Source organism: Chaetodon auriga, chromosome 15, assembly GCF_051107435.1.
Source record: "Chaetodon auriga isolate fChaAug3 chromosome 15, fChaAug3.hap1, whole genome shotgun sequence".
NCBI classification, from domain to species: domain Eukaryota; kingdom Metazoa; phylum Chordata; class Actinopteri; order Chaetodontiformes; family Chaetodontidae; genus Chaetodon; species Chaetodon auriga.
Window position 1 is genome coordinate 2,717,218 of NC_135088.1, and position 27,964 is coordinate 2,745,181.

Below are 27,964 nucleotides of genomic sequence, written 5' to 3' on the forward strand. Positions count from 1 at the left end.
TAGATGCTGTTGTTGAGTTGGGCTGGGATTAGCAGGAGGCGAATGAGTTTCAATTTTACTGGATTACAGAACAAAGAAAGGGGAAAGGGACACCCTGCTCTGTTAAGGGAAAAAGAGAAATAAACTTAGAATAAATACACAAATAATAGACTGTAAAACGTGCGATCGAAGTCAACATTGTGATGATCCGGATTACGATGTTTTAGCAGACGGTAGAGCTACATTGTGGATGGGAATTGTGAGCGTTTCTGATGGATTAAAACGGGGGAATAAACCTATTCCGGGATTGACAGCAGCAACAAGGCTATTTAATCGCTAATTAAGGTGAGATTTCGCTGTCTCTTTTTATATTCATGAACTCTCACATAGTGTGTTTTCATGGCGCGTGTTGCTTTTTGTGACTGTACATCTAGAAATTACAGATTATAACCTAATTTCTGGACTGGTGGAGGAGATGAAAGGAAAGTGCTAGCGCTAGCTAGCAAGAGGGCTAACGCAGGAGAGCTAACGAGTTTAAGCTAGCTAGTTAGCTAGCACAGCGTTAGTATGATACCGTTAGCTAATTAGCCAGCGTTGATTAGTTTGACATATGGCAAGTAGCGAAGACAGGTTATTGTTGGTTAGCAGGTAAATTAGCCTTCCTGTAATCTTACGAGTCGAGAGCTAGCCCGTATTTATGAGCAGGATACGGCGTCTGTCTGCTTGCTAAATTACCCCCCCAGATATTGCTATCACTGATAAGGTTACCGAGCGAGCACAACAAAGCCAGCTAGCTAAAGCTGCAAGTGTAAAGGAGACATTTGAACTTCAGCAAAACAATGTGAATAAAGGAAGCTTTGACGAACAGCCTTCATGAGTTAATTCCGACCTCGTTACTCTGTCGGAAGGTGCGGTAAACTTTAAGAATAGATCACTAATTGACTGCTATCGTTAATTACAGTCTTGTACTAACGGTAGAATCGTGTTTGTCGAGCCCAAAGCTGCAGATAATCGAAGTAAAACAAACAGGAAGTTTGATAACGCACATTCAACGTGTTTGGTGGGAGTTTTCCTGAAGCTAAACAGCCTTAAAGTGCTGTTTTCGTCTCGTTTTGCTCTCAGCTGTCTGGCATAAAGTTAAAAAAAGACGAGTGGAATAAAACTTTGTCAGCTGGCGGATTGAATCCAGAAGACAATGAAAGACTAAGATTTGTACACATGGACTGTCGGTCATTTCCTTTGGAGGTACAGACTTTATTTATTGCACCCAGGTCTCATATCCTGTGGTTTCAAGCCTTTTCTCCAGGGTCCAGCTTTCTCAGTAATCCCCCTCCTCTCTCATGTGATATGAACCTAATAGCAGGTCTCCTTATGGGCTGTAATGGTTCACAGAATTCAGGCTTCGGTCTGTCCCTCAGGTTTAGGGTCAGGACGCAGTACAGTCGTGAAAACCAAACAATGAATGTAAATGTGAAAAATGGGAACACAGTGGCTTATAATCCTTACTGTCACAGCTGTTTATGGTATTTAATTGTTGTCATATTAAAGATAAATTGCGCATCTGTCATTGATGCTCCTGCAGCATCTGGATGGATTGACTGCACACCTGAAGGGTCATTACAGCAGAGCTCGAGCACTTTGACCCGATGCTTAAATCCTGTGTCCTTTAGGCTCCTCACAGATAAACACTGCTGTAGCATGGGAATGTTTTTCTCTGGCAGTAATGATATTTTGGACTATATGACTAAATCCGGAGTCCAGCTTGCAGAAGATTGAGCGATGCTACGCTGAGCCAAGTTTGTCTGCTTGGTTTCGGGCTCACAGAAGCTGTTGAGCTCCCCTCGTGGGATTTTTTAGCCCCCCTCAACTCAACTGGGTGCTTCTGCTTGAGGAGGTGAAATAAGCTTGTTGTATTGCTCCTTTCTGTAGCTGCAGTCCTCTTCCCGTCCTTGTATTATCATGGTTTCTTGTACATCTGATCTTCTGCAACCAATCGGCTTCCACACTGCCATCGTCGCTCCCCTTTTTGGAGCTAGCTCCTCCACCTTCACTTCGCTTTCATCTCTACTTGTTGTTGCTGTGCATAACATAATGACGTCAGAAAGTTGGACTGTTACCACCATATGATTTCTATATGTGGTAATGAAAATGAAATGATACTATGCGGCACACCCCTACTATACACAGCAGTTAGTATAACATTAGAGATGACGTTCCCAAAAGGCCGTGGCCTCCGGCGCAGGGTGTAAAACAGCGGGATTATGTTGTTCTCTCCTGTAATGATATGTTAAATAGTACCTGTCAAACCACACCCTGTAAGCTGTTGATGGTATGTCAAATTCGCGGCTGTACATTTTTTTTGTTCCTTCAGGAAATTAACACCTGTCCATCATTCAGTCACTAAAATGTAGATTAACAGCGAAGGCTGATGCAGATTACGCTTCAGGTATTCCACTCATCTAGACACTGAGGCTACGGACCTGTAAAAGATGAGCAGACAAGGTTTAACAATGTTGTTAAAGACCACGTACACCTGTTGAATTCCCACACAGATGTCTTTTTCCTCGTCTTGCTTAATTGGACATCTTACGAGGATTGTGTGAGCACGTACAGACTACACTTGATTGACATCTCTCTGAGACTCCTGTTGCTTTTCATGCATCTGTTAGGGCAGGAGTTCGCCTCAGAACCCGACGGTTTCAGACGGCTGGGCTCGATTTCAGCACTCAAAAACGGCACGTGCTGCGTATTCTGACCTGAACCGACGGCACTGTGCAGCACGTAAACAAAATAATGTGTACCAACAGCATCATAAACAACTCAGACAAACAAACACATGCTCCACGTGGTTTGTTGTGGCTGCATCGAAATGAAGATGTAGGATATTGTCTCCTCCAAGTGCCAATGCTTAAAAGCTGGAGAAAGATGAAATGAAAGGAACCCTGTGGAGTTCCTGTGAGGAGATCTCGTCAACAAGCAAAGTGTCTGTTTACATTCAGCGCGACTCAAAAAAAGGCATTGTGTGTGCACAAGATCAAGCCAAACATGGCTCCGTAGCTCTGAGAGCTGTCCAGAACTCCTCGGGGCACCTTTAAAGCTTACCACAGCATCCCCACCCCCTCCTGCTTTCTGACGATCAGCTGATAGATAACTGTGATTTGACGTCTCGCTGCGCCGTCAAATGGAGTGCAGCCGTTTATTTCGGTTAATGACGCTTGTGACCTCACTTGATGTGAGCTCTGCCCTGCCCAATGTCAGCCTGAGTAGAGTTCTGATTAGTCAGAATAATTTAAAACACCTGTGTAGGTGTGCAGGATGTTTAAAGTCCCAATAAGCTTCCTGGAATATTGGAACATCCTGTGAAACCACGGACATGCCGTCTGGTGACCTTGTGTGGTTACAGAATACAGTTTTATAAATATGTACTTCAAACTTCAGAGGAGTTAACGCGCCGTACATGATTGTTGAGTATGAGTGTGTGACTTGGGCTTGTTTCAGATTCCCATCTCTGTCGTCGCTTGTGTATCATGACACATTCTTCAGCCAATCCAGTGACTGAGATGAAACAGCAGTTGAGCCAATCCGTCATCACGGCTCGGCTTGGCTTGGCACAGCTAAAGCCGACCGGCCCGGGCTTGTGGTTGAAAAGCCTTATGAAGAACAGCACTGACCTCGAGCCACAAGCACAGTCCCATAAGAGATGTGCTGCTTAATTTATAGTTATTTATAGTTTATAGTAATTTATAATTTATAAACACAGACACACATGTTAGAGTATTAGTATGTGAACTGGAAATGCTTTCAGAAACATGGTGGATGGGTGACTTTTTGGCTCTGTGTGGTCATGTTTTCAGACCTCCAAACAGGAAGTCCCTAACTGACATCGAGCTGCCTCTGTTTTTTCTTTTTCAGTGCATCTTATAGATGTTGACATTGTTTTGCTTCTGCGTTACAGACCTTTCTGGGTCCTCTTTAGCAGGTTTGATGCAGTTTCTGATCAAATTTGCTTGGACTTGAAGGACTTGAAGATGCAGGAAAAACCCTGCATGATGCACACATCATCATAAGACATCAGTGGAAACATCAAAGCTGTTTGTGGTCTGTTGGTTTCTGCTGATCATTTCATCCAAAGTCCATGATGTCAAACGAGTTACAAAACCTGTAGCTTCCATTAAAGAGGATTGCTGGCTGATTTTTGAGAATAAATGAGCTTTTGTCAAAGTGACGGTTTGGATGAAATCACAGTGAATAGTGTTGGCTTGTCCACAAAGTTTGCGTCATTCACCAGCAACAAAGCAACTGCATCTAAGTCTCATGTGTTTCCTCTGTCTTTTAGCCTCATAATAGGCTCGTGTTTATAACGAGCTGCTTCATTTATTAATGTCATTCCACGCTGTTCGATGTGCACTGAGAGCTCTGTGACATTATGCTTGAGCTCGCTCTTGCGAAGCAGTTGACATGGCATTACCCTGAGCCTGCGCTTATCCCCACCTTTCTCCTCCTCGATACTTCCTTTGCCTTTTAAATATGTGAGGGAAAGAGGCCATCTATTTCGAGACCGCTATAGTTTAGGAGGGGGGCTAATGTTTGCCGTGGCCTCGGGGGAGGCAGATTTAGACGGCCAATAGAGTTGGCACGTTCAGACCGGTGCAGCTGAACCCCACCACACCCACCCTGCTCGCTCTCTCTCTGCCTGTGTCTCTCTACCTCTCTGTCCTCTCTCTATTGAGTCAGTGGTTTGGGCTTGCCAGAGGCTGGTATAATGGTTCCCAGTGTCTGGAGAGATTAAAGGCCAGAGCTGCATTGTTCACATGCCCCGAGATTAGTTTCCAAGGAGACGGGTTTCAGTTGCCATGAGAACATAGTGCCTGGTTTTAGCCGAGTGTTTTTTTAATGTTTGACTCTTTACTTTATTCACATTTGACATCTTGTTATTTACATTATAGATTTGTTAAAACGTGTCATGCAGCCGGATCGTGGTAGCATGTCTGCAGTGGTTGTGGAAAGTTGGATTTTCTTGAAAAACGTCGTCTCATGCAGAAATAATCCCTCTCAGTCATCTCTTATGACGTCTCTGTATCTGCACAGAAAATGCCCTCCGCCTGGATTTTCTTATTTTGCTGCGTTCTGGAGGTATCTGGGCGTCAACCTTCGCACAGTGGGCGTATAGCCCTCAGCCAATAGCAGCATGCAGAGCGTGAGGGCGGGACTCGATAATCAGACTCGTTCTGCCTTTAAAGACTCATCCTTGTCATCAAACTATGTCTTCTTAGGATTTATTTTTCATGTGCCATCTGTCGAGGAGAGAAAATACAGCACAAAGAGGCTCATGTGACATCATCTGAGGCTCTAATTAACCCCACATGACAAAGGCAAAACACAAGTTCCTCATTTTGGTCCAGACTTAAATATCTCAACAACTATTGGTGATCCTCTGACTTTTCCTCTTTTTTTATTGCACCAACATGAGGTTGACATTTGTGCTTTTGAGTGAAATGTCACGGCAGCCACCGGATGGGTTGCCATGTAATTTGGTTCAGACTTTCAGGATAAATTATAAAAACTTTGGTGGCTCCTTCTTTTTCTCTTTAGTACCATCGTCACAATTGTATTTGTCCAATTTTTTGATTTATGACCAAGTAATTGCCATCAGCCTCAGTTATACTTTTGTATTTAGTGGCAATTAGCAAGCATGAGCATGCTAACACCAAGGCTAACAGTTATCTTTAGGTTACTGGTTCAACTCCGGCTCGAAGGATGTGGTTTCAGTTGGTTGACTGTGTGTGTCTGGTTCCTTCTATCCTTGGGCAAGATACTGAACCCCAAACTGCCCCGATGCTGCGCCATCGGTGTGAATTCATATGTACGTCGCTTTAGATAATAGCTAAATGACTAATTGTAATTGTAATTGTAAAGGAGGATGATGACACAATCTGCTAAAAACCAGCATGTTAACACGTCAATGTGAACGTGTTAGCATGATGTTGTTAGCATTTAGCTCAGAGCTAAAGCCTCACAGATTTGCTGCAGTAGCTTTACAATCTGTCCTCTTAGTATATGAAGACAGGAGTGACTCAGTCTGTAGAGACTTAGCCATTGTCCCTGTGGATGATTCAGCATGGACCAGTTCATACAGAGGTGGACAGGCAGGTGGAAAGGTGCCAGTTCACCTCTGGGGCACTGCTCAAGCGACCTTGAGCAAGGCACCTAACCCCTAACAGCTCATGGTGCTGTGCTGCAGCACATCCATCAGTCTGATATCTCTACAGTTGCATGTGCATACATTTCTGTGTGTACTCAGACGTGTGTGTGTGTGTGTGTGTGTGTGTGTGTGTGTGTGAAGTTGCTAACAGAGTGAAAGACATTATTTCCCCAAGGACAACTAAAGTAATTATTGTATATTGTATGAAAGAGGCATCCTTGGTGAGGAAAAGGCTTGACTCTCCAGCATCAGATCGATACTGGAGAGTCAAACTTATTTGTCAAACCAAATGATGTCAGATTTGAATGCAGACAGCAGCTGATGGCAGCTGCTTTGAATGCAGGTCACTGCTGCATGTATGCATGCTCACATACGGCTTTTGTCTATGTCGCACCGTGGCTGTCGGCCTCAACTGTGTTCCTCTGGCTCCCACAGAGGCATGGCTCAGATGAGGAAGCTGGCATGTGACGGCGTCAGGACGAACTCCCGGGGCGAGCCGCAAGTCCCGCTGGTGTCAGCCAGACAGGAGATCCTCACCAGCCTGGTGTCTGCCCTGGACTCGGTGGTATGTCCCAGATCAGTCCTCTCGCTCTGTCATTGAGGAGATCGCATTCTGTGGTCTCAAGATCATAAACTGCTCTTAGCAAATTAGAGAAAATTCACTGTTAACATGTTAATAAGCTGCTACACTGCCTGTCTGAACCTGATAAAATGATGCCTGTGTCGTTAATTAACAGTGCATGGCGATGTCGAAGCTCAACGCTGAGGTGGCGTGCGTCACCATACACGAGGACAGCGTGATCGCGGTCGGCACAGAAAAGGGCAGAGTGTTCCTCAACTCCAGGAGGGAAATCCAAACAGATTTCTACAAGTTCTGCCGTAAGTTCTGCTCTTGTAATTGTGATTGTTGTTTTCCATTTTTGAGCATTGATCACTCCCATTAAGCCTGCAGCTGCGTGCAGTTAGATGAAATGCGCTCGCGTCAGGCTCGTCCCTGAAGAATTTCACGAGTTTTCGCACAAATGCAGATTCAGCCAAAAGCTTCAATTACTGCAGCAGCTTTCCGTTTTTTCCAGCATCAGATTATGTCATCAGAAAATAATCGAAACGAGGAAGCAGTCGGCGCTTTCACACACTTTGCCGTTTGTCAGATGAAAAACCATTTGAAGTGTTACTTTTTCTTTGTGAAAAACCAGATGTGACTGCTGGCACCTATTTTCTAACTTAATCTGATTCCTACTTTCTCCTGATATCAAGGTCGAACAAAGTCATACTAACCTTTCAGAACACATTCAGAATATAATCTGCAGCATTTCTACAGCAAGTTTAGACAAGAGGCTGAATATTTCTGCGCCTTCAGAGGAAACTTTCCAGTCTTAACCAAATCGTAAGCCCTTTCATTAAGCCTTCGTTTCCTATAAACAAACTAGTATGTAAGCTTGTAAATCAGCGTTGAGACATTAAGCCCTACCTGTTGACCTTGAGTGCAAAGGTAAACCAGCGAATCATGTTCTCAGACTCCAATATTTCCCTACTAATCACACCAATTTGAGAGGTTGTGACCTCCCATCATGCACTTTAATGTTATCAGGCTGCGTGGAAGAGGTGAAATGAGTTTTTCCAGCCTGTTACAGGGACCAGATGCTCCGGTTTGCTTTGCTTAGTAAAGACGTAGAACAGAAACAGACCATTTGTTTGGGTTTCAGGTAGTTGGACTTTAACTAGGACAAATGAGAAATGAGTGGCTTGCCTACTGCATCACAGTGTTAGACATGCTTTATGTTCATCCAGACACATTCTAGGATGGACAGGTCATTTATTTTATATGGCACCGTTTCGCAAAAGGAGTCGGATTCTCAGTCGTCTTGTTTTTTGTTTCTTCGGAGTCAAAACACTGATTCCATTAGGGAGGCAAAACTTGCTCCAAACGTTTGGACTGACAAACATCTGAAATGCTTCGTGCACTTGTTATTTTTAATGTTACCCGAGTTCTCAAGATGTGACTTTGGTCGTTTGGCTTTAGGGGTGCCGTGTCTGCAAAATTTGACCACAGCAAATGCTCATACCAAAGACCAGGAAGGAGACCTCAGCAAACTGAGTAAGGACGGCGAGCATGGGAAACAGAGAGCTCCATCAGATGCTCAGTCCAACATCTTTGTTCTGAGGAAGATGGTGGAGGAAGTCTTCACTGTACTTTACAGTAAGGAGTCACCACCTGCGGCATGCTTGCCTCGGCCTTTTTGTGCCTAATGCCTTAATTATTTCTCAGTTGAGTCTCATCTGTACATGATTTGCATAATCCTCAGTATTACAAACCATAATATTAATATCAAAGATTTATCCCGTTATAATTATTAGTTATCCAGGAGCAGAGCAGAAGTTTTGTAAGTTTGTACAAGACAAATGGCAGAGTGCTTAAACTGCCTCGTTCAACGTGCAGGTGAGGCCGTGGGAAAGAGCACCCTGGTCCCTGTGCCTTATGAGTGGATCCAGAAGGACCCCAGCTGCGTGGTGGCCCACGGTTTGCCTGAGGGAGTGGCCCTGAAGAAGCCCTCTGAGTATGACACCAAGACGCTGATGAAGATTCTGGAGCAGAGCCACCGCATCCAGTTCACGGTGAAAAGGTGAGCCTTGTTATTGTTGAATGCGTCGCCGTTTGGGATAACAGACTGCTGTGTGAACACTTGTACCAGATCATGAAAGCAGCTGTTTCACATGTGATGACTATAAAATGGAAAAAGGGAAGTTTGGCATTTCAGCGCAGCCTCTAATGCTTCGCAGAGATGCATGCTTGTGTATGGCTGGAAGCACATAGCTGTCTTGGGATCTTTGTAGCTAGTTATTGGTAGCAGACAGGCTGTAGCGTATTAGAGGGGATAGAGAGGGGTTTAATTCAGCTGTGGAAAAGCACTTTCTCAGGTTACATGTTAGTCTCTCCAGAGCATGTTTGCCTCATAACAAAAACTGCATCCAATAACGCCATCCATTGCAGAAGCCTGTTAATAATATGTCTTAAGGGAGAATACTGCCAAATCTTTCCAGCATTGTTGAAGCTAGCTAACCCTATAGAGGCCTTATCTGATGTCTCTCACCCAGAATTGAAAGATCTCGGTGGGAGTCTGGCACAATCTCTAACAGATTCCCTGTAAGCTTCCCTCTAGCTGTCAGTCGCTGTGACTTCATATTTACTCTATGGAAGTCTGAAACAGGGCAGCGTAATGTCTAAATAGTTTCCTCAGTGGGCGTTCAGACCGAAAACAGGCCTGAGTTTAAAACGTGCAGCAGTCTGTGTTGTTGGTGTTGTTTCAGGCAACGATGAGAATGCGATCCAGGAAGTCTTATCAGCCAAAAGCTCTGGTTCATAAGACCACGGGTTGAGATGAAAAGTCGTCACGTTGACAATAATTTTATCTTTCATCCGTCTTTTCCTGTCACCGCTTCGCTGTCTACTGTAAATTACACTCCGCTGCAACAAAAGTTGAGCCAGGTTCGAGCTGATTGGACGTTGACATCGAGATACCAATGAAGCGATGACCTCATTAAAGCTTAATCTGATTTCCTATTGGTTTCCCAGAACACAACAAAAGTCGTTGAACTCGCTCACTTTCAGTTTATCTTACTTTGTTCTGGAGCATAACAGCTGAGTGTGAGTGTGAAGACTCTTCTGCATGTTTGCTCCATCAATAACAGCTGTCACATGCCTTTGCCCACAACAAATTGGACATTTCCTTTCTCTAAAACTGTGTAATTAAGTTCAATATGCACAGTCTGAAAATAGGTGGAACAGTGTAGCTGTTGTTCAGACGGATGCTCAAGCTTGTGCTCTTTTTCCAAAAGAGAGGGAGAGAGAACTATGACACCTTTGAAGAGCTGACATCACAAAGAGTATCAGAGTGAAAGAGCAAATAGACAGGAGATGCCAAAACATAAAAAGAATGAGATTAAATAAAACACTAAAACTAGAGGAAGTCCAGGGTCCACAGATCTTAAGTCCAGTGGGAACGAGTCCCAGAGTCCAGGAGTCAGAGGACCTCAGATTCACACAGGTGATACAAGGCTGCAGTAGCTCCTTAATGAAGGGGTTAGGCAAACGTTAATAGAAGCCAAGAGACACAGTATGCAAATGGGAAGCTTGATGTCCACCTCTGATGTGTCTGACCGTCTTCATTCTGTGTCTGTGCACAGGCCGGCAGAAGATCTGTCTCGAGAAACCAAGACCAGCACTGACGTCAATCACAACTCTTCCACCGCCGTCATGACGCCGAGCAGCCACAGCCAAGGAAAGACCGCCGCCCAGGTGGTCACATCGTCCAGTCCCGCCACTTCCAGCAGCTCCGTTCTGTCAAGCTTCCTGTACGGCATGCCCATGTCCTCCAAACCTCACCCAGACGGGAAGCTGGATTTCAAACCCATGTCCCTCCTCAATCTGGGCAAGGACAGAGCGACCAACTGGACACCAGGGACAGACAAGAGCTCGTCTGTCAAGGACTGTGCTAACAATGGTAAGAGGTCCGTGTGCTTTGGGTGGGTTTAACTGTGGAGTGCAGCCAGAGCTTGACTGCATTTGCTATTTATCAGCCAAACTTGCTTTTGAGAATTGAGGTAAAATTCAAGATTGACATAACTTTGACAATAATGATCATAATAATAAGGAAAAGTAAAACCTCCATATGAAAAAACACGTAGTGCTTCATCCCACGCCTCCAGTGTGCAGAGTGCTTTGAAGTCAGATTACTGTACGGCTCATTATTTGTTTCAAAGCAGCACTTTGCTTTTACCTCTCCACGTCTTTGTAATGCTCCTATCTCTAAAGGAGTCAGGGGGAGTCGCTCACCTATATTTAGAATACTAGAGAAGAGAAATCGTGCCTCTAAAATGTAGGAAAATGTTGCACTGCGAGTCTTTATCCCGGACCTTTTGCATCTTTGCAGTTAATGAAATCATTTAGTCATGTATTAATGGATGCTGGGGGAACTAATTGAATATCTGGATGCTAAGTGAGCACTTGAATGAGTGACTGAAGAGAAAGTTAATTGCACTGAATATATTTCATTTGTCTCGCGTTTTCAGATGAGACGACAAGACTACCAGGTGAGCAGGGCCAGAGCCCTCCTGGAATCCACATCTCCAAGAGGCTGCTCTTCTCCATAGTGCATGAAAAATCAGGTGAGGTTGAACACATTACCATGAAGATATATGCAATTAATATCTAAAAAACTAATGATAGAAGTTGAAATCTGCCACCGCGGAGGAGGATTTCATGCATTTTGTCCTCCTGGGTCCCGCCTGGATTTGCAGGATCCGACAGTAGCCAAGTATTGTTTACTGAACAAAGGCTAAACTATACTAACCCTTAACCATTAGAGGCTAAGCTACTAAGATGTCAAGAGTAATCCTATAAGAAGATTGCACTCATTTCCCAAGTTGATACTGAGTAGATTGAGAAGATTAATTTCACATATTTAGCGCTACAGTGAAATAAAGCTCATTTGAATGTGAAAGCTCCAATAAACTTGAATGGGAAGAAGCGGGGCTCCGTTTCGTTGTTGCCAAAGCACTGACGGGAGTTGTTTCTTGCAGAAAAATGGGATTCTTTCATTCGGGAAACCGAAGACATCAACACGTTGAGAGAGTGTGTTCAGATCTTGTTCAACAGCAGATACGGTATGGAAAGCCTCGCTCTTGATTTTTGATTTTGGTCGGCTGCACATACAGGCAGAGATTCACAAAGGTGCCTCTGCCTCCTCCAGCGATTGTTCATGCTCAGTGATGATTCTGTGCGTATCCACGGATGTTGATGGATTGGGGTCAGTGCTTCGGTTTGATCATGTTTCCCTCAGTGATACAAGAGACGTTTCTGTGTTTGTTTGTAACCGCAGCACGCCGTCGATTCCTGCAGAAAGCGTCTCAGCCCATTTCAAGTTCACCTCCTGAAATGTTTGCATTGTTTAACTGCAGCGTACTCATTCAGCGCATGCAGTGCGTCTGCAAGCAGTTGGAACAAATTAAGGGGAAAAACCATTTCCACATTGTGGCTCGTGGGATCCAGATTTTTTCCTCCAAGCCCCCAGCAGCGATTATCATTCCCTTAAAGTGTAATTCCTCATTTAGTTGGAATTATCTCTCACTTCTGTGAAACCTTACGTGGGGTTTGCGTCCCACTGGAGGCTCCTTTCCCTTATGCAAATGTATGTTTGTAGAGTAACAAACGCATGAAGTTAAATAAAGTGCTATTACTCAGAGTTGAAGCGAATATGTGAGTGATTATTTACTGTTTTCTACGTCCAGCTGAAGCCCTGGGTCTAGATCACATGGTGCCTGTCCCCTACCGCAAAATAGCCTGCGACCCAGGGGCCGTGGAGATCATTGGAATCCCAGACCAGATCCCCTTCAAGAGACCCTGCACCTATGGAGTTCCCAAGCTCAAGCGCATCCTGGACGAGCGGCACGGGATCCGCTTCATTGTCAAACGGTAAGCAGTGCTGAGACCATTAGAAGTGCTGTTGTTAGCACGCCGTTAGCATGAAGTGCGTGCTTCCACGTCAGCGCAGATCATAGTTAATCCACTCGCGTCTTCATCATGGTACACCTCCAACAGCACGGCATCGCCTCTGAAACTTTTACTGAGAAAAGAATTTTAATAAGCAGCCGCCAAGCGAGCCAGCATATACCATCTGCCTGTTAAACGTCTGTTTCCTTCTGCACACTGTGTCCCGCTGACTGGTAAACCATTTCCACTCATGTCCCAAATGACTTTCCCTTGCCAGCATATTGCGGCTGCTCTTCCATTTGTTTAAGCTAATTTAAATGAGCCGCCATGCCTTGTTTGAGATAACACATCTTTTAACGAATCCTGCAGGCAGCTCATTAGTGTTAATACAATTAGGAAAGATTGAAAATGTGATTAATTCAGAATTACATCACATTCCTGTTGTCATTGAGAGATGCTCCAGATGTAGGCCCTGATGTTCTCTTTTGGCGTGTTCTTTGTTGACAGACTGTGTTCATTTTTAAACCAGTGGTCGTTAATGCTAATGGTCGGCTGCTTTAACTGCAACCAAAGTTTTGTTCTCATTCGAAGCTGCAACCTTGCTATTAATTATGTCCAGATGATATCACATGTAATAACGACCTAATTTAATTTCCTTGTTATGAGCATTCAGTTTTGAAATTGGAGGTAAATAGATTAATGTTCGCTGGCTTTGGTTCATGAAAATCTCATTGAGAGTATTTTAAAATCGTACCAGAAGTTTGGGGTCACGGGAGGCAAAGCGCTCTGACGCTCTGCTCCAGAGTGAAATATCCAGACAGCAGATGGATGGATGGAATCTGGCTGCAGACCTTCATGTTCACCAGCACTTTATGCCATTAGAAAACACCTCAAATTTCCCATTAGCCTCAGTGTGCTTTGCATTTAATGCAAACATACTGTAGAACTTTAACATGCCACCAAGGTAATGCTCCTAAAGGATAACGGTGGCATTGTTTTATATTCGTCTTATTGTCAACATCTGAAATTCCAGAAACAAACAGTGTGTCTGTTCTATAACTTCCTGCATGTGTCACTCAGCCCCAAGGCCAGTCTTTCCTTCTGAAGATGTAAATCTTAAAAAAAAAAATACAGGTCAAAAATATGTAGTTTCAGCTTTTAAAAATGCTCTAGACGATTTAATTTTTAGCAAAATGTACTTACACAAGGAGCCATTGTGAAGCTCAGTGGCCGTCACCGTCTTAGCAGCGGCTCCACCAAACTAAACAGGTTTATTTCTGCTGGCCATTTTAATATGGGGGTCTATGGGGATTGACTCTCTTTTGGAACCACCCTCAGGTGGCCGTTCGAGGAACTGCAGCTTTTGGCACTTTGGTGTTCATGTTTCATTGCTTGGTGGGACTGAGTGAAGACAGATCACAGTGCTGTTGTTGACTGTAATGAAGGGAGATGATGGAAGATGTTACATGAACACTGAGATAAAAAGATATTTGTCAGGTTTGACACACATACAATACTTTTCCATCACCAGCCTTATGCTTTAATGTTAGCACGTTGCTAGCACATAGCAATGTTGCTCTAGAACACAGACCTGAGCCTGATAACATGTCCTAATAAGGCCACCGTACAGAGCATAAACCTCAGACCGAACCTTTAATGTTTGACCTCAGTAGAACTGATTACAGCAACGTTTTCTCTCAGTCTGTGGTTTTATTGTGTTGTGACGGTCGTGTCTGGCTTAAACAGCACCTTTCTTCACCAGGTTCCCAAAATTTAACCCCGATCTTTCACAAATAGATGTAAATGAAAAGACTGCGAGAAATGGCTGTGTGTAAAGATTGATGATGGCCACAGAAGGAGAGGAATGTCTCAGCGGCTCGAGCCAAGAGGACGGGAAGCCGTCCAGAAGCACAGCTCACATCCAAGCCGTTATTTTTAGTCCGAGGGACCCGACAAAAGAATGGAATGACTCAATTACTTGATTATTTGACTGAGACCGATTGTTTAAAGAGCAGTTAATGTCCTTAAAGAGCTATTAATGAAACGTTCCTCCACATGTCCAGCGTTTGCATCATGGTTTTCGCCTGCGCTCTTTGAACTCTCTGACTAATGGCCTGTTTTCCTCTTTATTTTCCAGAATGTTTGACGAGAGGATTTTCACTGGTAAGACTCTGATTAATGTTGTTTTTTTAATACCATTCTCACATTCACATGAGCTGTGATTTGGCCTCATTAATGAAACGCCGCTTCTTTATGACTTCTCACGCCAGTGTCGGTAATTATGCGTGGAAATGTGCCAGCGTTTCTGGAGATGTGAGGTTTTCTGTGTGGCAGCGTACTGGGAGGAGAGATAAGGATATATAAGAAGCATTAAAACCGATCTTTGAAGCAAAAATCAAGCATCAACAACACTATTCTAGCTTACCGACACACTGCACCTCGACATCACTGACTTGTGTCTGTACTGCAGGTAATATACCTCACTTGCCAGTTTATTAGGTACACCTAACCCTGCAGTAAATCCTACCTCCATGAAGGTTCATTTCATTTGTTGAAACTGAGTCCACTGTCCACTGGAGTGGACAGGATATTAGAAAGTCCCCTCAGTGCCACGACTGTTTGGTTCAGCCTCTGAAAGGTTTAATAAAAGCCTGCACACGCTGAGTGATTTGGGGCTGTACCTGGAAAAAATGTTGACATTCGTGAGAGAAATGTGGCCATCCAGCCCCAGCGTGGCGTTAAATCAGCTTTGAGACACGTCCACCAGTGGCCGATGTAGAGATTTGGTGACCACAGATCAAAATTCTGACATTGTGTGAAATTTAGCACCAAATTCTCATAATGTGACTGCTGTGAAGACCCCGATGGACCAACTATAGCGCGTGAAATGACTGACACAATGTAAGCACTCAGACATCACATAATTCTTGCTTGCGTTGCATTTTCAAAACATGAGAGCGGCGCCGGCGGTTGATTGCGCGTCTCTGCTCACATATATATTTATTTTGTGCCGACACAGAAAAACACTTTGATTTACACGGCTTTCAGTGCACAATCTGAGGTGCCTCCAGACTGACGTTGTATAGTCTGACACAGATTGCAACCAAGATTTATTTAGACACATCTCCTGCAGTGTGACGGCACACAAGAGGCCTTTTTTAACAAAACCAGAACATTCTAGCCGAATCACAGCCGGCCGGCTCTCTGTATGATATAATAACTGTTGTTTGGTCACCTGATTGGTGTGCACAAACCTCGGCTTTCCAGCTCTGAGTGAAAATTCGATAAAATCACAGCTAATTTGGCTCGTTGCACAAGTGTAGCCTGCATTTTCATTAAAATGAAAAACGATCTGCGTGTTTTCAAAGGGAACGTTGGGCAAAGTGTAATTATTTTGGAAGGAGTCCATGTGTGCTTTGTGAGGAGCTTGAGCCAGGCATTTAGCCGCATAATATTTGTCAGAATCTTTACAATTAATTACTGTAACTGGCTAACAGAAAACCGCTCTGTCAAGTCTTTATTTATATATTTACACCCCACAGATGTTCTTCGCTAATGGGATGCAGTGTTTGTTTATCTTCTCTGTCTTGTTTGTTGAAGCTGCCGGCAAGATTGCAAGGGAGGAGGGCAAGCATGACCTGGGCTCCACGCCTGAAGACAGCTTCCCTGACAGTCTGAGCATCCCGCCCACCGCCGCCGAGCTGGTCAGCAATCCTCACAGCAGCAGGTCAGAGCTCGGCCCACGCTCAAATTTAGCATTACAGGCTTTGTTCATGATGAGGAAATATGAGCCGGTGGGATGCAGCCAAACTGTGCCGCATATATAACCGGCGTTACTCATAATGTGCACTGAATTAAACAGTTTAAAAATACTGTTTTATAGAATTTATCGTTTGCATTTCTACCGTGACACTAGCTGTGATAAGCTTAATTTTAGCGACAGCCTTTAATTCTTATTTTGGTTCGGCCTCATTTTGGAGGGTTTTCTTTATTCTGTCCTTTTGATTTTCCTCTGTAACAGACCTCTAGTATCACGTTTATCTCATAAATCAACTGATAAGAATGCGTTTTTAGAAAAGCATGCAGGTCACCTCTAATCTCATGAAGCCGTGTAGCATACAGATGCTAAGTTTACTTACAAATCTCATTCATCTTAAGCATGTTCATACAGTAAATAACCAATTTTGGGCTCATGAGCAATTTTGTGTTCCACCACGAAACGGCTCATGTATTTTAATGAGAACTGCTCCTGTAATTTGGTCGTCACCTGAGTGTGTTTTTATGTAATGTCACAGGTCAACAAGTGCATGCGTGAGTCCCCTGGCTGACTGTGAAGCAGGTATGTGCAAACAAAAGCATTTCTGCATCATAGAGCAGCGACAGATTAAAGTTTGAAGCTGATTTTAAGCGTACTTAGAAGCCTCCGATGAGATTTTCCCGTCATGTTTTGCAGTCCAGTCAGTTCAAACGCGTTCTGCTTAAATCTGTTGAACTCCGCCGTAAACCACAGTGCCACACACTGATGGGAGCTCAGGCAGAATGAACTGTTCAATCCCCGCAGGTCCTTCGGGAGATTGCATTCCTATGAAAAGGATTAAAACAGAGCCTCCAGACGGGGAGATCATTCAAGTTACAGTGCCAGGTAAGTGCGCGCAGGCTTGGCAGCCATTATCTTTGAAAATAATTCACCTCTTAAATGATAAACACAGTATCCAGAGGTGTAGTTTTCATAGATTATCCCCGACGTTTCACTGTGATACAGCGTCAAACCTTCACACCACCTTCACTGTCTCCCCAGACGCTGGTACGAGCGGAGAGGAGCCCAGCGAGCCGGTGGCCGAGCCGGTGGCCGCCGCAGCGTGTCCAGCCACGGCCTCGCCCTCTGCTCCCTCTGCTCCCTCTGCTCCCTCTGCTCCCCATCACCCCATGGAAAACCACGCAGGTAACCTCAGCCCCCTCCTCCATTTCATCTCCTCCTTCTCACTGCAGCTCCTGGAATGCCAGCTCCACGGCCTTACAGCCCCCCGGTGCCACCCAGCGCCCCACCACCGCCACCCCACAAGCTGCCTGTTTTTTAGGGAGCTAAATAAGCTGCCACACGTATGGAAACACTTTTCTCAGATACCTCCTCTCTCCCACTCCCCACAACCAAACCTCTCAGTCACGAGTAGCTAAACCCAGCCTTGAGACCCCCCCCTCCCCGGCTCCGGCCTCCTGTAGCTCTTCTCTTCTCCCAAACACTATCTCTCATCTGTGAAAGGCGCCATGCATCGGCTGTTTGACCCTCTGAGTCACATTTATCATTGTGTCGCTTCATAAACTGAAATTTTTACCTTTGCTCGTCATTTGAGGCATGAAGGCTGATGCATTGTGACTTTTTTTGGATTCAGAGTTAAACTGTCCTGTAGTCCTGCTGCCCAGAATGATTAGCATTAGCTCATGTGTTTAGAAACCAAACTGCTCCTCAAAGACCCCCTCAATACTCCCAGAGTCCCACCTCCATCTAACACGGAGCTGTCCGTAGACTGAAACAGCTCTCACCTGTAAAACACAGATGACTAGAGTTACAAAGGTAACCAAGACATTTGAGTAGACTGCGCTCACTTTCTGAACCGCCTCATTTATCAGTTTATTTTTCACCTTAAATGATCGATTCAGCCAATTCCAAACATATTTTCTCGCTCCTCTCTGCTGGTTTCTACCCACACACATAGTTTTGGTCTTATTTGTCCAAGTTTTCAGACATAGCATGAGATTTCACCTTCGTTATATTATATCAGGTTGGAAGCAGAAATCTTTGTGCTGATTTTGGTGAACTGTCCCTTTAAGCCATCCTGCGCTTAAGAGCCTGTGCATAAAACAACATTAAATGAACTAACTGAATTAAATTACCATATAAATGAGGCATTTGAATGTGGGGCTGTAACGGCAGAGAATGAGGAGTCTACTCAGTGTGATCTTGGGCTGAGCGTGCAATGCTTTCAGGAGGCGTTTTGTTTTATTTTGTTGATTTGATTGTGCTTTGTTGAAGTTTTCTTTTCTTTCACAAATGACCACTAAAGGAAAGAAAATGAAGGTAAGTGCAGCGAATGTCACATTTGGTATTGTTTGCTGTTAAATGCTTTTTATTTAAGGATTAATTTGTTGCTATTTTGCATTATAGAAACAACCTTGATTCCAAAAAAGTTGGGACGCTGCGTAAATAAAAACTGAACGCAATCATTGACAAGCAAACTGAAGTGTGTCTGAGTCCATGTGTTCACCTCTGTCATCCTTCATGTGTTCACAAAGTGGTGAACCTCACTCCATCCTCGCTGTGAACAACTGAGCCTTTCCAGGATGCCCCTTTCATACCCAATCATGATGCTCTCACCTGTTACCAATGAGCCCGTTTACCTGTGGAATGTTCCATTGAAACGAGTTGTTGCTTCAGATTAAAATCAGCAGATATTTACAAAAATCAATGAAGCTGATAAAGGAAAACATTAAATATATTGACTTCCTACTGTTGTCAGACAGCATTAGCACGTTAGCACATTGTTTTGTTTATGTTTACACAGCATCCCAACTTTTTTGGAATTGGGGTTTCAGTAAAAGTAAAGCCGATGTTGGATTTTGTGTTGGTCTGCAGAAGGCTGCAGGTTTCAAATAGAAGAAGTTGCTCGGTCATGCTTCAGTTTCACACGTGTGCGCTGTGGACTGCTAAATGAAGCGTTCAGTCGCTCTGCAAACAGACAGTATTTACAAACAGCAGCAGGAAGTGGAGCCTTGCTTCTCTTTAATTTAGCACCAAAGTGATGCCACAAAATAAAAACTGTCCTATGTAGGTTTTTTGTTTGATAGCAGACAAACGAATGACTGAAGTATCTGTGAGCAGGAAGCTCTTGATAAAAGGTTTAAACCAGAAAGTACAAGCAGCTTTTGATGTTGAAGCAGATTACCCATCCGGCTCCCAGCCCGTCCCTCTTACAGTCCATGTTTTCATTTATCTGAGCTCGACAGACTCTGATGTCTGCAGGATGCACCTCATCAGCTCTCGTCAGGACCAGGTCTAGACACACCTTTCAAACCTGAGCCAGCAGCACACATAACATATACGAGCTTTGTAAGCTTTGTAATGTTCATTTCTATTTTATTGTACATCAGGAGACAAACTTTGTTTTTGTGAAATGATCACACTTTTGTTGTTGCTGTACTTCCTGTTGAGCATCACCTCAGAGGAAACTGACTGTAAAACTTTAACAGCTTATGTTACGAGCTTCAAATTACACTTTGCTTTAAACAATGACTCAATTCCGCTGGAAGACGATGGGAGATAACACTGAATTACTGCTGCTGCGTCGTGTAGCGTGCTCCTGTGAAACCTCGCCGTTAACTCATGCCGACGCTCATGCAGTGAAGCTGCTGAACGTGTCGCGAGCTCAGTTAGCAGTAAACCATCAGGACATTAACCACTTTGGTTTTCGTCTGTGTACCTGAATAATACATCACGTGTTTGAATCCTTTGTTGGATACATGATTGAGAACTGCTGTATGTTTTTCTTTCACCTTGCAGCTGAAGCTCTGTCACCCAGCGCTGCCTCGCAGAGCCTCAGACGATCCTCTGAAGGTAGGGCCGGCTGACTCATCCCGTGTGCTTTGCTAAATCAGGTTCAGTTTGCCTCTTGTGTGAAATAGATGTGCTGCAGACTTTTGACCCAGACAGGCCACTACACGGCACACCTACTGAGACTCTACCTGCAGTCCAAACTACAAGAAAACACCCGTTATGTGCTCGACATAGAAGCTGTTTGCTTCACCTTTAGTGTCAGATTGTGACATTAACGTAGAAATCATATGCTTGGACTTTTCACTGTGAGTTTCATTATCCCCAAACCTGCACCCATACCATCCCTCTCTCCTGCGCCCATTTGTTATGGTCTCCTGTGATTAATACACCGCACAGTCAGTTTGTCATTACCGGGTCAGTGTGGGGCAGGTGGAGTTTATCCAAGTAAACCTGGCGAGGGGGGAAGTAGTCATGTCCACAGGTGGGAAGACTCCCACCATCCGACCTGCCCTCTTGTAATAATTCTCTTCTGGAGCTCTTGGTGTGAATGCTTTTCAAATGTTTGACTCTTTTAGCAGGGAGTTTGGTGGAGGACATTGGTGAAATGATTCTTCAGCTTCGGAGACAAGTGGAGAACCTCTTCAGCATCAAGTACGGTAAGCTACCTGCAGCGGCACGGCTGAACCCTCGCTCATACCAGGCCAGGAAGTGAAATCAGGCCCATTAAATTTGCAGCGAGACTCTAATCTCTTCCACGTGCACACACTCTTTACTAGTGTACAGCAAGTGAAATGTTAAACTTTTATGGTCCATCCCAGTATTAATATTGTAAGTTGTAAGTTCCCTTGAATAATTGAACACGTGAGAATTAGTCTGCTCAGTGTGGGGCAAATTGGAGAAGATGAAAAGACGAATCATTTCAGAGGAGTTCAAGCAAAGAGGCACCAAGCAGCAGCGTTTTTGGAGCAGTTTTGTAAGGTTTTAGTCACTGTTTGGAGGGAGCAGCTGATCATTGGTGAGACATTAAACTAGCAACCAGTGAGCAACACTGGCTGGTTAACCTTACATGTTACATGAAGGGGAATTCTGGTTTATCACAGCTTCTGCGTTGCTTTCTTTGTTTTGCCATCATGTCGGCTGGTTAGAATAAAACTGTACTCATCAAAGTAACTACAAATCAGTCCAAAGAGGCAAGAAACACACAGACTTAAATGGAAAGACAGATAGTAAATAAGCTGACAGTTAAGCGGGATTATTGAAACCACCTTATTTGGAGGTAAAACTGACAGTGACTCACATCAGAAATGTCACTGATAGTCCCTCATTGTGCAGGAAAACTGCAGCAAGTTCATCAGGTCCAAGTTGAACCAGGAAGTCGGTCTGTAAACTGTGATGGATGTTTGCGACGGGCTGTTTGTGAGTCATTGTTCCATTTCCAGCTGACAGTGGTGTTATTACTGATAGGAGCGATGGCCTAAAACAACATCCAGCTGCAGTAACCTTGAGTTAACCTGTGATACTTCTTAAAAGACAGTGAAGTAAGTTCTGTGCTTCTGTCCCTCTCGCCGCCTCCTCTTCCTCAGCCGAAGCTCTGGGCCTTCCTGAACCAGCCAAGGTGCCCTACTCCAAGTTCCAGATGTACCCGGAGGATCTGTACGTCACCGGGCTGCCGGAGGGAATCTCCCTCCGAAGGCCCAACTGTTTCGGAGCGGCCAAACTGCGCAAGATCTTGGCTGCTAGCAGTCAGATCCAGTTTGTCATCAAAAGGTGAGCGCACATAAAGCGAGCATGGAGTGTGTGTGTTACTGTCACTTCAGCTCCAGCCTTTAAAGCACTGTAATAATCTGTGTCTCAGGCCTGAGCTGTTAACCGAGCAAGTCAAACAAGAGATGCCTTCCATCCCCGTCTGTGATCCAGGTACGTCCTGACGTGTCCTGTTTAAAGAGGAATAACAATAGTCACATCACGTTTTTTCAGGTCTCGATACACGAGGGTCTGTTCAGAGAAGAGTGCACCAAAAACAGTCATGTTAGTCACTGTGCAGTAAAACGAGACGTTCACCTAAAAGCTCTGGTGAAACAATGAAGCCACTTTGTGCCAGTCGAGCTCATGAATAAGTAATTATTTGCTCATATTTCTACTCTAATTATTTTCCCTTCTTTAGTCTTCTTAATCATGGGAATTGTTGCAAAAGCAGATCAGCTGAAGTGTTCTCTGCATACAAGATGACAGTTTGTTTTTTCAATGGCTGCTCAGTCAGAACACTACATTTACCATGATGCTTTGGGGCTCAGGGGTGTGATTCCCAGTGGGTTGCTGCCAGTATTTTTATTGAGTAAGAAAAGCTCTTCTTCTTCTTGATCAGTAACATTTAAGCTTCTGCACACAAGCAAATACATTTTTCATTCTTCTGTTCATGCACTTTACGTTTGAGAGGATGTGAAGCTGCAGCCCTTCCTTCCACAGTTTGTAATAATTGAAGCTCTGAAGATAAAGTAGTATCTTAGCAGACGGCAGGAGGGCTGTGTGCAGAAAATTCCACCATCTGGAAGCTCATAATGCAGGTTTTAAGATGCTGTTTGCTCTGTCCTCTGCAAGCATGAAATTGTGAGGTCAAATCTAGTTCATGCGCTATTTTTAAAATAGCTCTTCTAAAGGAAAAAGAAAGTCCTTGCAGGGATTTCCTGCAGCTATCTCAACCTTTTATTTGTGACTGAGCTCGGTTGCTGGAACAAGGAGCAGCTTTTAATGTTTGTGGTGTTCAGTAAATCTTCAGAAACGACCAAAACAAAAGTTTAACCTTTAAACGTTTTTCCAAAGAGCTGGACGCCAAGGACACAACACCAGTAACAGAGGATACGGCGGCTATATCCAAGAGGCCTGGATTCTCAGGTACGCTCAGGTTCCAAGTTTCACCTTCAGTCGCCGCTTTGAAGCTTCGATTTGAAGCTGTATGTGGTTTAAACATAAATCAGCTTTGTGTTTGTCAGCCTCACTTTTAAAACTAAAACTGAATAACTGCAGCAGACTCTACAGAAACACCCGAAAAGATGAACTTTCAAGGTGTCTCCTGTCTCCAGAGTGCTTGGAGTCCAAACTGTCCAGGATCGACCTGGCCAACACGCTGCGAGAGCAGGTCCAAGATCTGTTCAACAGGAAGTACGGGGAGGCATTGGGCATTAAGTACCCTGTCCAAGTGCCTTACAAGAGGATCAAGAACAACCCCGACTCGGTCATCATCGAGGGCCTTCCCCCCGGGATCCCTTTCAGGAAGCCCTGCACCTTCGGCTCCCAGAACCTGGAGCGGATCCTGGCGGTCGCCGACAAAATCAGTTTTACCATCACCAGGTGAGAAGGCCGGTCACATGATCACTTAAACACCAGTTACTTCCTTCCTGCCTTCCACAGAAACACTTAACTGAAGGCAGCTCTGTTTAATTTATGCAAATGGGGCGACTCGTGATCTGTCCACCGCTCGTGATTCAGAGGGTCATCCGAGTCGCACAGTCTAATTGGTTGACAGCCATATAATGAAGCATTTCACAGGGCTGTGATTAATCTGTAATGCACAGCTGAGGCAGGAGAAACATCAGCCGACAGACTGATGCACCTGGACGAGCATCAGTGATCAACAGGTGACGACAAGAAAACATTCATCTGCTCTGATTTTAATCACAAGACATCATGATACTCTCACCTGTTCCCAGTGAACCTGTTTACCTGTGGAATGTTCCAGGTGTTAGGTGTACAGGTGTTTTTGGAGCACTCCAAAAAGGCTTACACTCACAGACTGGAGGACTTATTTCTTATAGAAAATCAATCATGGTTAAAGATAATAACTAAACGTGTCAACAGTTTAGATATTAGATAAGTGTTTTTTAAAAGCTGTAACTCGGTTATGGTTCAAACAAAACCCCTCAGCTGTGACATCGAGGCCTGTCATGATCATATCAATAATTACAGAACATATCACTTCTCAAGAGCAGCTTTGAACTTTTAATTATGTCTCCTCGTACCTGTCAGACCTCTAACACCATCACTTTGCTCTTTGCAGACCTTTTCAAGGACTCATTCCAAAACCAGGTAAGAGCAGAACTTCATCATCCAATCAGATTCAGTCACCGTCATGTCGCACAGATAGCTCACAGGAATGAATTCTTTTCAGCACCTCGACGCGTCACTTTACTAAAGAAAGCCTACGCCTCCATCAGCGGTGAGTGTAAAGTGTTTCATCACAGACGTTTTCCTGCCGCTGCCTCAGTGGGAACCTCATTAACTGAGTGTCTTCTCCCGACAGACGATGATGATATTAACCGCATGGGGGAGAAGGTGGTCCTCCGAGAGCAAGTCAAGGAGCTGTTTAACAAGAAATACGGTAAATAGACTTGGATTTTTGGTCCCGTTGGATTTGAGCCGGGGACAATGAGCCTGACTGTATGCAGGAGCACAAAGACAGACACACCAAGTTTGTCCATTTGAATAAACTGCTTGTGTTTTGGAGTCAGTGTGCAGGTTTTACTGCTTTCATCTTTGCACACACATGGAACAGTGTAGCAGTTATGCTAATGATCAAATTTCACAAATATGCACCCACTCATGAACAGGTGGCACCAATCAGGTTGAAACAAGCAATTTAAAACAAATTTGTGCAATTAAGAAGGTTTTCTGAATCACACTTGGACGAGCAAGTGTTCCTGCATGAGGCCAGCGTGGCGCTGCCAGGCTGCAGGTTTGAGGGGCTGAATCTGATCCACCATCAGCTCTTCATGTCACTGTATGTTTGCTGTAAACAGTTGCACCATTGTCCCTTTGCAGGCCGTCATTTACATGTGATTTACAGCTACTGTTTGCTTCCCTGACTTGCAGACATTCATGACCTGCAGCACACATTATATTCACCTCACTCCTGCAGTGATATGCAGAGGCTAAAAGGAAACTTGCACTCAATATGCACGTTTCAAACATTTATTTTTTCAAAGTTGTGACGTTTGCCTGCATTTTTTAGCAGAGCTGACAAAAAGAGAACCAGCATCCGTCCTCCTGTTCGAGGCTCTTTGCTTTTCTTCTCAAGCTCGTTTCTGCCTGGTTGCCTGTTTTTGATCACGTTGTCGTGCTGTGTGTTCAGGTGAAGCTCTGGGCTTAGACCGCTCCGTCGTGGTCCCGTACAAGCTAATCCGTGGCAGTCCGGAGTCTGTAGAAGTTAGTGGCCTTCCAGACGAGATCCCCTTCCGCAACCCCAACACTTACGACATCGTGTGCCTGGAGAAAATCCTTCAAGCCGCAGATGAAATAACATTCAACATCAAGAGCCAGCTACAGTGAGTGCTGAGAAACTTGAATATTCAGCAGCCTGTTCGCTGTCACCACGCCGTATATTTCAGTGGGAATTTAGGGTTTTGCCTCTTGGTAGTTAAGCTCATTATGGTTTATTTATGCTTTGGATTTAAATCCAGCCTCTGAGATGTCAAAGAATAAATCTTCCTCTGCAGCGAATGTAAATAATGTGAAATAGTCAACAGTATTTTGACGTTGAAGCAGTTAAGCTATGATGAAAGAATGGAGGCAAAGACTTAAATCATGCAAAATTATTATTTTTTTCCTTATAAGTATGAAATAAGTGCAGTTTGAACAGGACTCAAATGCAAATTACCCCATTGTTTTTTTATTGTAAAAAAACAGTTTGTTCTGACAGAACGAGTCATATCATCTGAAATCATCTGCCTTTTTGTGTCTCTCACTCAGACCTTTTGCAGAAATCTGCAGCCAAGCTTGTAACACAGGTAAGTGTTTAACTTCACCGTGTTAGTCGAAGTAAAGCTGCGTGCTGTAAAGCCACATGGAAGTGAAAAACACGCTTGCTTCATGTCTCCAGTAGGAACAAACGCCTCCACCAATCGACGAAAGCGCAAGAGAGTCCAGGAGAGCAACCGAGTACCTGCCCCCTCTGACCTGGGGATATCAACCAATCAGATTCCAGTGATGGTAAGTTTGAAAGGTTGACGGGAGGAGTTAAGAGAGCGTCTGTGCATGCAGCGATATTCTGTATTTTTATTACTGTCACCTACAAATGGAAAACTCAAAGTGAGCAAAGAATTGATTCTGCAAACGAGTATCGCTGTTTTAAAGGTGCAGTTTGTAAAATATGACCTTTTTTTTTTTTTTTGGTTTAAAACACTCAAAAAATGAATGATAACGCATCAGCAGGATGTGAAGAAAGAGTATGGTGAACAGCAGTTGGCGGCTCCTCTGGCGATCTGCTGCCTCCCATTTATTTTTTTGGTGACCCTCAACAGGTGGTCAGTTCTTACATATTGCACCTTTAAGAGTCTTCAGGAGGATTCAGTGGGACCGACAGGAAGGGGAGTCACTGAGAGATATTTTCATGTGAAAACTGTAGAATAAGTCCAGATTTCTCCTTTAATAGTAGAGTGATGTTTCTCTCAAAATGTTAATTAATCAGACAGGTACAGGAGTGTAATCTCACCTGTTAATTTCCTTGAGCAAAATCTCGACGTCTGCACTCGACTGTGTATTTAACTGTAACTCCTGAAAGCTAATAGTAAAACTGTCTTTTGAGACAAGGTCAACACCCTCTCTGTATTAATGGAAGCATTTTCTCCATCATTATGACTGACTTTGCTCTATCATTGTCTGCGTGTGTGTGTGTGTGTGTGTGTGTGTGTGTGTGTGTGTGTGTGTGTGTGTGTGTGTGCCTGCAGCAGTGGCCCATGTATATGGTGGACTACAGTGGAGTGAATGTGCAGGTTCCCGGGAAAGTCAATTACTGAAGGACAAACCTGGACTGCAGCAAAGGGATAAAAGGAGGAGTTTGTCAGAGTGATATTCATGACTCTTCCACATGCGACACTAACACTTTGTCAGAGTGCTAAGACTAAACAATCTCTCCAGACTGAGTATAGAGAGCCGAAGGTTTGACTCTGTGAATGACGTCCTGAGTGTTGAGGAGCAACAGAATGTATGTGGATCAAAATGTCGCAGGGCAAAAGCTTGGCTTGTTTTCTGCCTCCTGCCTCCACGCAGTGCCAGCAGGACAGCTGTCGGTTTTTGTTTTCCTTCTAAAGCTGATCACGACAGTGATGTTGTTTTTTACAAAGCTAAAGAGTCGTGCTATTTGCCCTCGCATTGTGTCCATCCACTGAGTCATGTTGTCGGATCCATCATTTGGTTGCAATGTATTACTGACAAAAAAAATGTCTTTGATAACAACCTGGTTCCATAATATTCAGATATTTGTACTTTTTATTTATTATATTTATTGAAATATAACATTATGTGCAGGGATGTAAAATACATTATTCTGTTCTACAGCTCCTCCAGGAACTATCACAACACTAACAGATGCTACTAGTCGCTCAGTAACTACAGGTAACCGCTGAAATCAAATGAAACAGCAGCAATGAAGTGTCTTAATCGGGTGTTGTGACCGCAAGCCATCAGAAATTAAAGGACAAAATGGACTCAGAGTTTGCCGGACAGGTTGGACCTGCGCTCGCACGGCGGCAGGAAGCACCTGCAGTAAACACAAGACCTTCAATAAACAGCCTCTTCATGTTAGCATCACATTAACAATATGTAAAGTATCTCATTTAAAGTCAGCCTGAATGTATCATGTAAAGGAAAGAATGGTATGTTATTCTGCGATGACTGTCTCTGGACTAACAATATTTAATATGCTGTACCTTAACGCCAATTAGGCCTTTGAAATAAAATGTGTTGCCTTGCA

The 27,964-nt window shown here is 44.1% G+C and overlaps 1 protein-coding gene across 3 annotated transcripts; it reads left to right on the forward strand.

The window, feature by feature from the left end:
- Positions 1-14: 14 nt before the first annotated feature.
- On the forward strand, positions 15-27,964 carry gtf2ird1 (GTF2I repeat domain containing 1). Of its 3 annotated transcripts, none has more exons than XM_076749942.1 (27): positions 15-324; positions 6,617-6,746; positions 6,919-7,060; positions 8,205-8,381; positions 8,622-8,805; positions 10,367-10,683; positions 11,252-11,347; positions 11,762-11,845; positions 12,470-12,653; positions 14,809-14,834; positions 16,272-16,398; positions 16,967-17,010; positions 17,233-17,313; positions 17,470-17,613; positions 20,227-20,280; positions 20,796-20,876; positions 21,804-21,987; positions 22,076-22,137; positions 23,041-23,112; positions 23,301-23,568; positions 24,275-24,303; positions 24,386-24,433; positions 24,518-24,595; positions 25,346-25,538; positions 25,963-26,000; positions 26,093-26,202; positions 26,940-27,964. In XM_076749942.1, the coding sequence occupies exons 2-27, from the start codon at positions 6,621-6,623 to the stop codon at positions 27,006-27,008; spliced, it is 3,018 nt and encodes a 1,005-aa protein (XP_076606057.1). In that variant the 5' UTR covers positions 15-324; positions 6,617-6,620; the 3' UTR covers positions 27,009-27,964. The 3 variants fall into 3 exon arrangements, with proteins under 3 accessions (XP_076606057.1, XP_076606059.1, XP_076606058.1); XM_076749944.1 differs by having other exon boundaries at positions 26,096-26,202; XM_076749943.1 differs by having other exon boundaries at positions 20,799-20,876.

What these genes read in the sequence shown, in the direction of transcription:
- gtf2ird1 (XM_076749942.1), top strand. Translation starts at nt 6,621, where the DNA reads ATGGCTCAGATGAGGAAGCTGGCATGTGACGGCGTCAGGACGAACTCC. An exon ending in GCTGTTTAACAAGAAATACG is followed by an intron (nt 24,596 to 25,345) that starts GTAAATAGACTT and finishes CTGTGTGTTCAG; the next exon opens with GTGAAGCTCTGGGCTTAGAC. An exon ending in CCAATCAGATTCCAGTGATG is followed by an intron (nt 26,203 to 26,939) that starts GTAAGTTTGAAA and finishes GTGTGCCTGCAG; the next exon opens with CAGTGGCCCATGTATATGGT.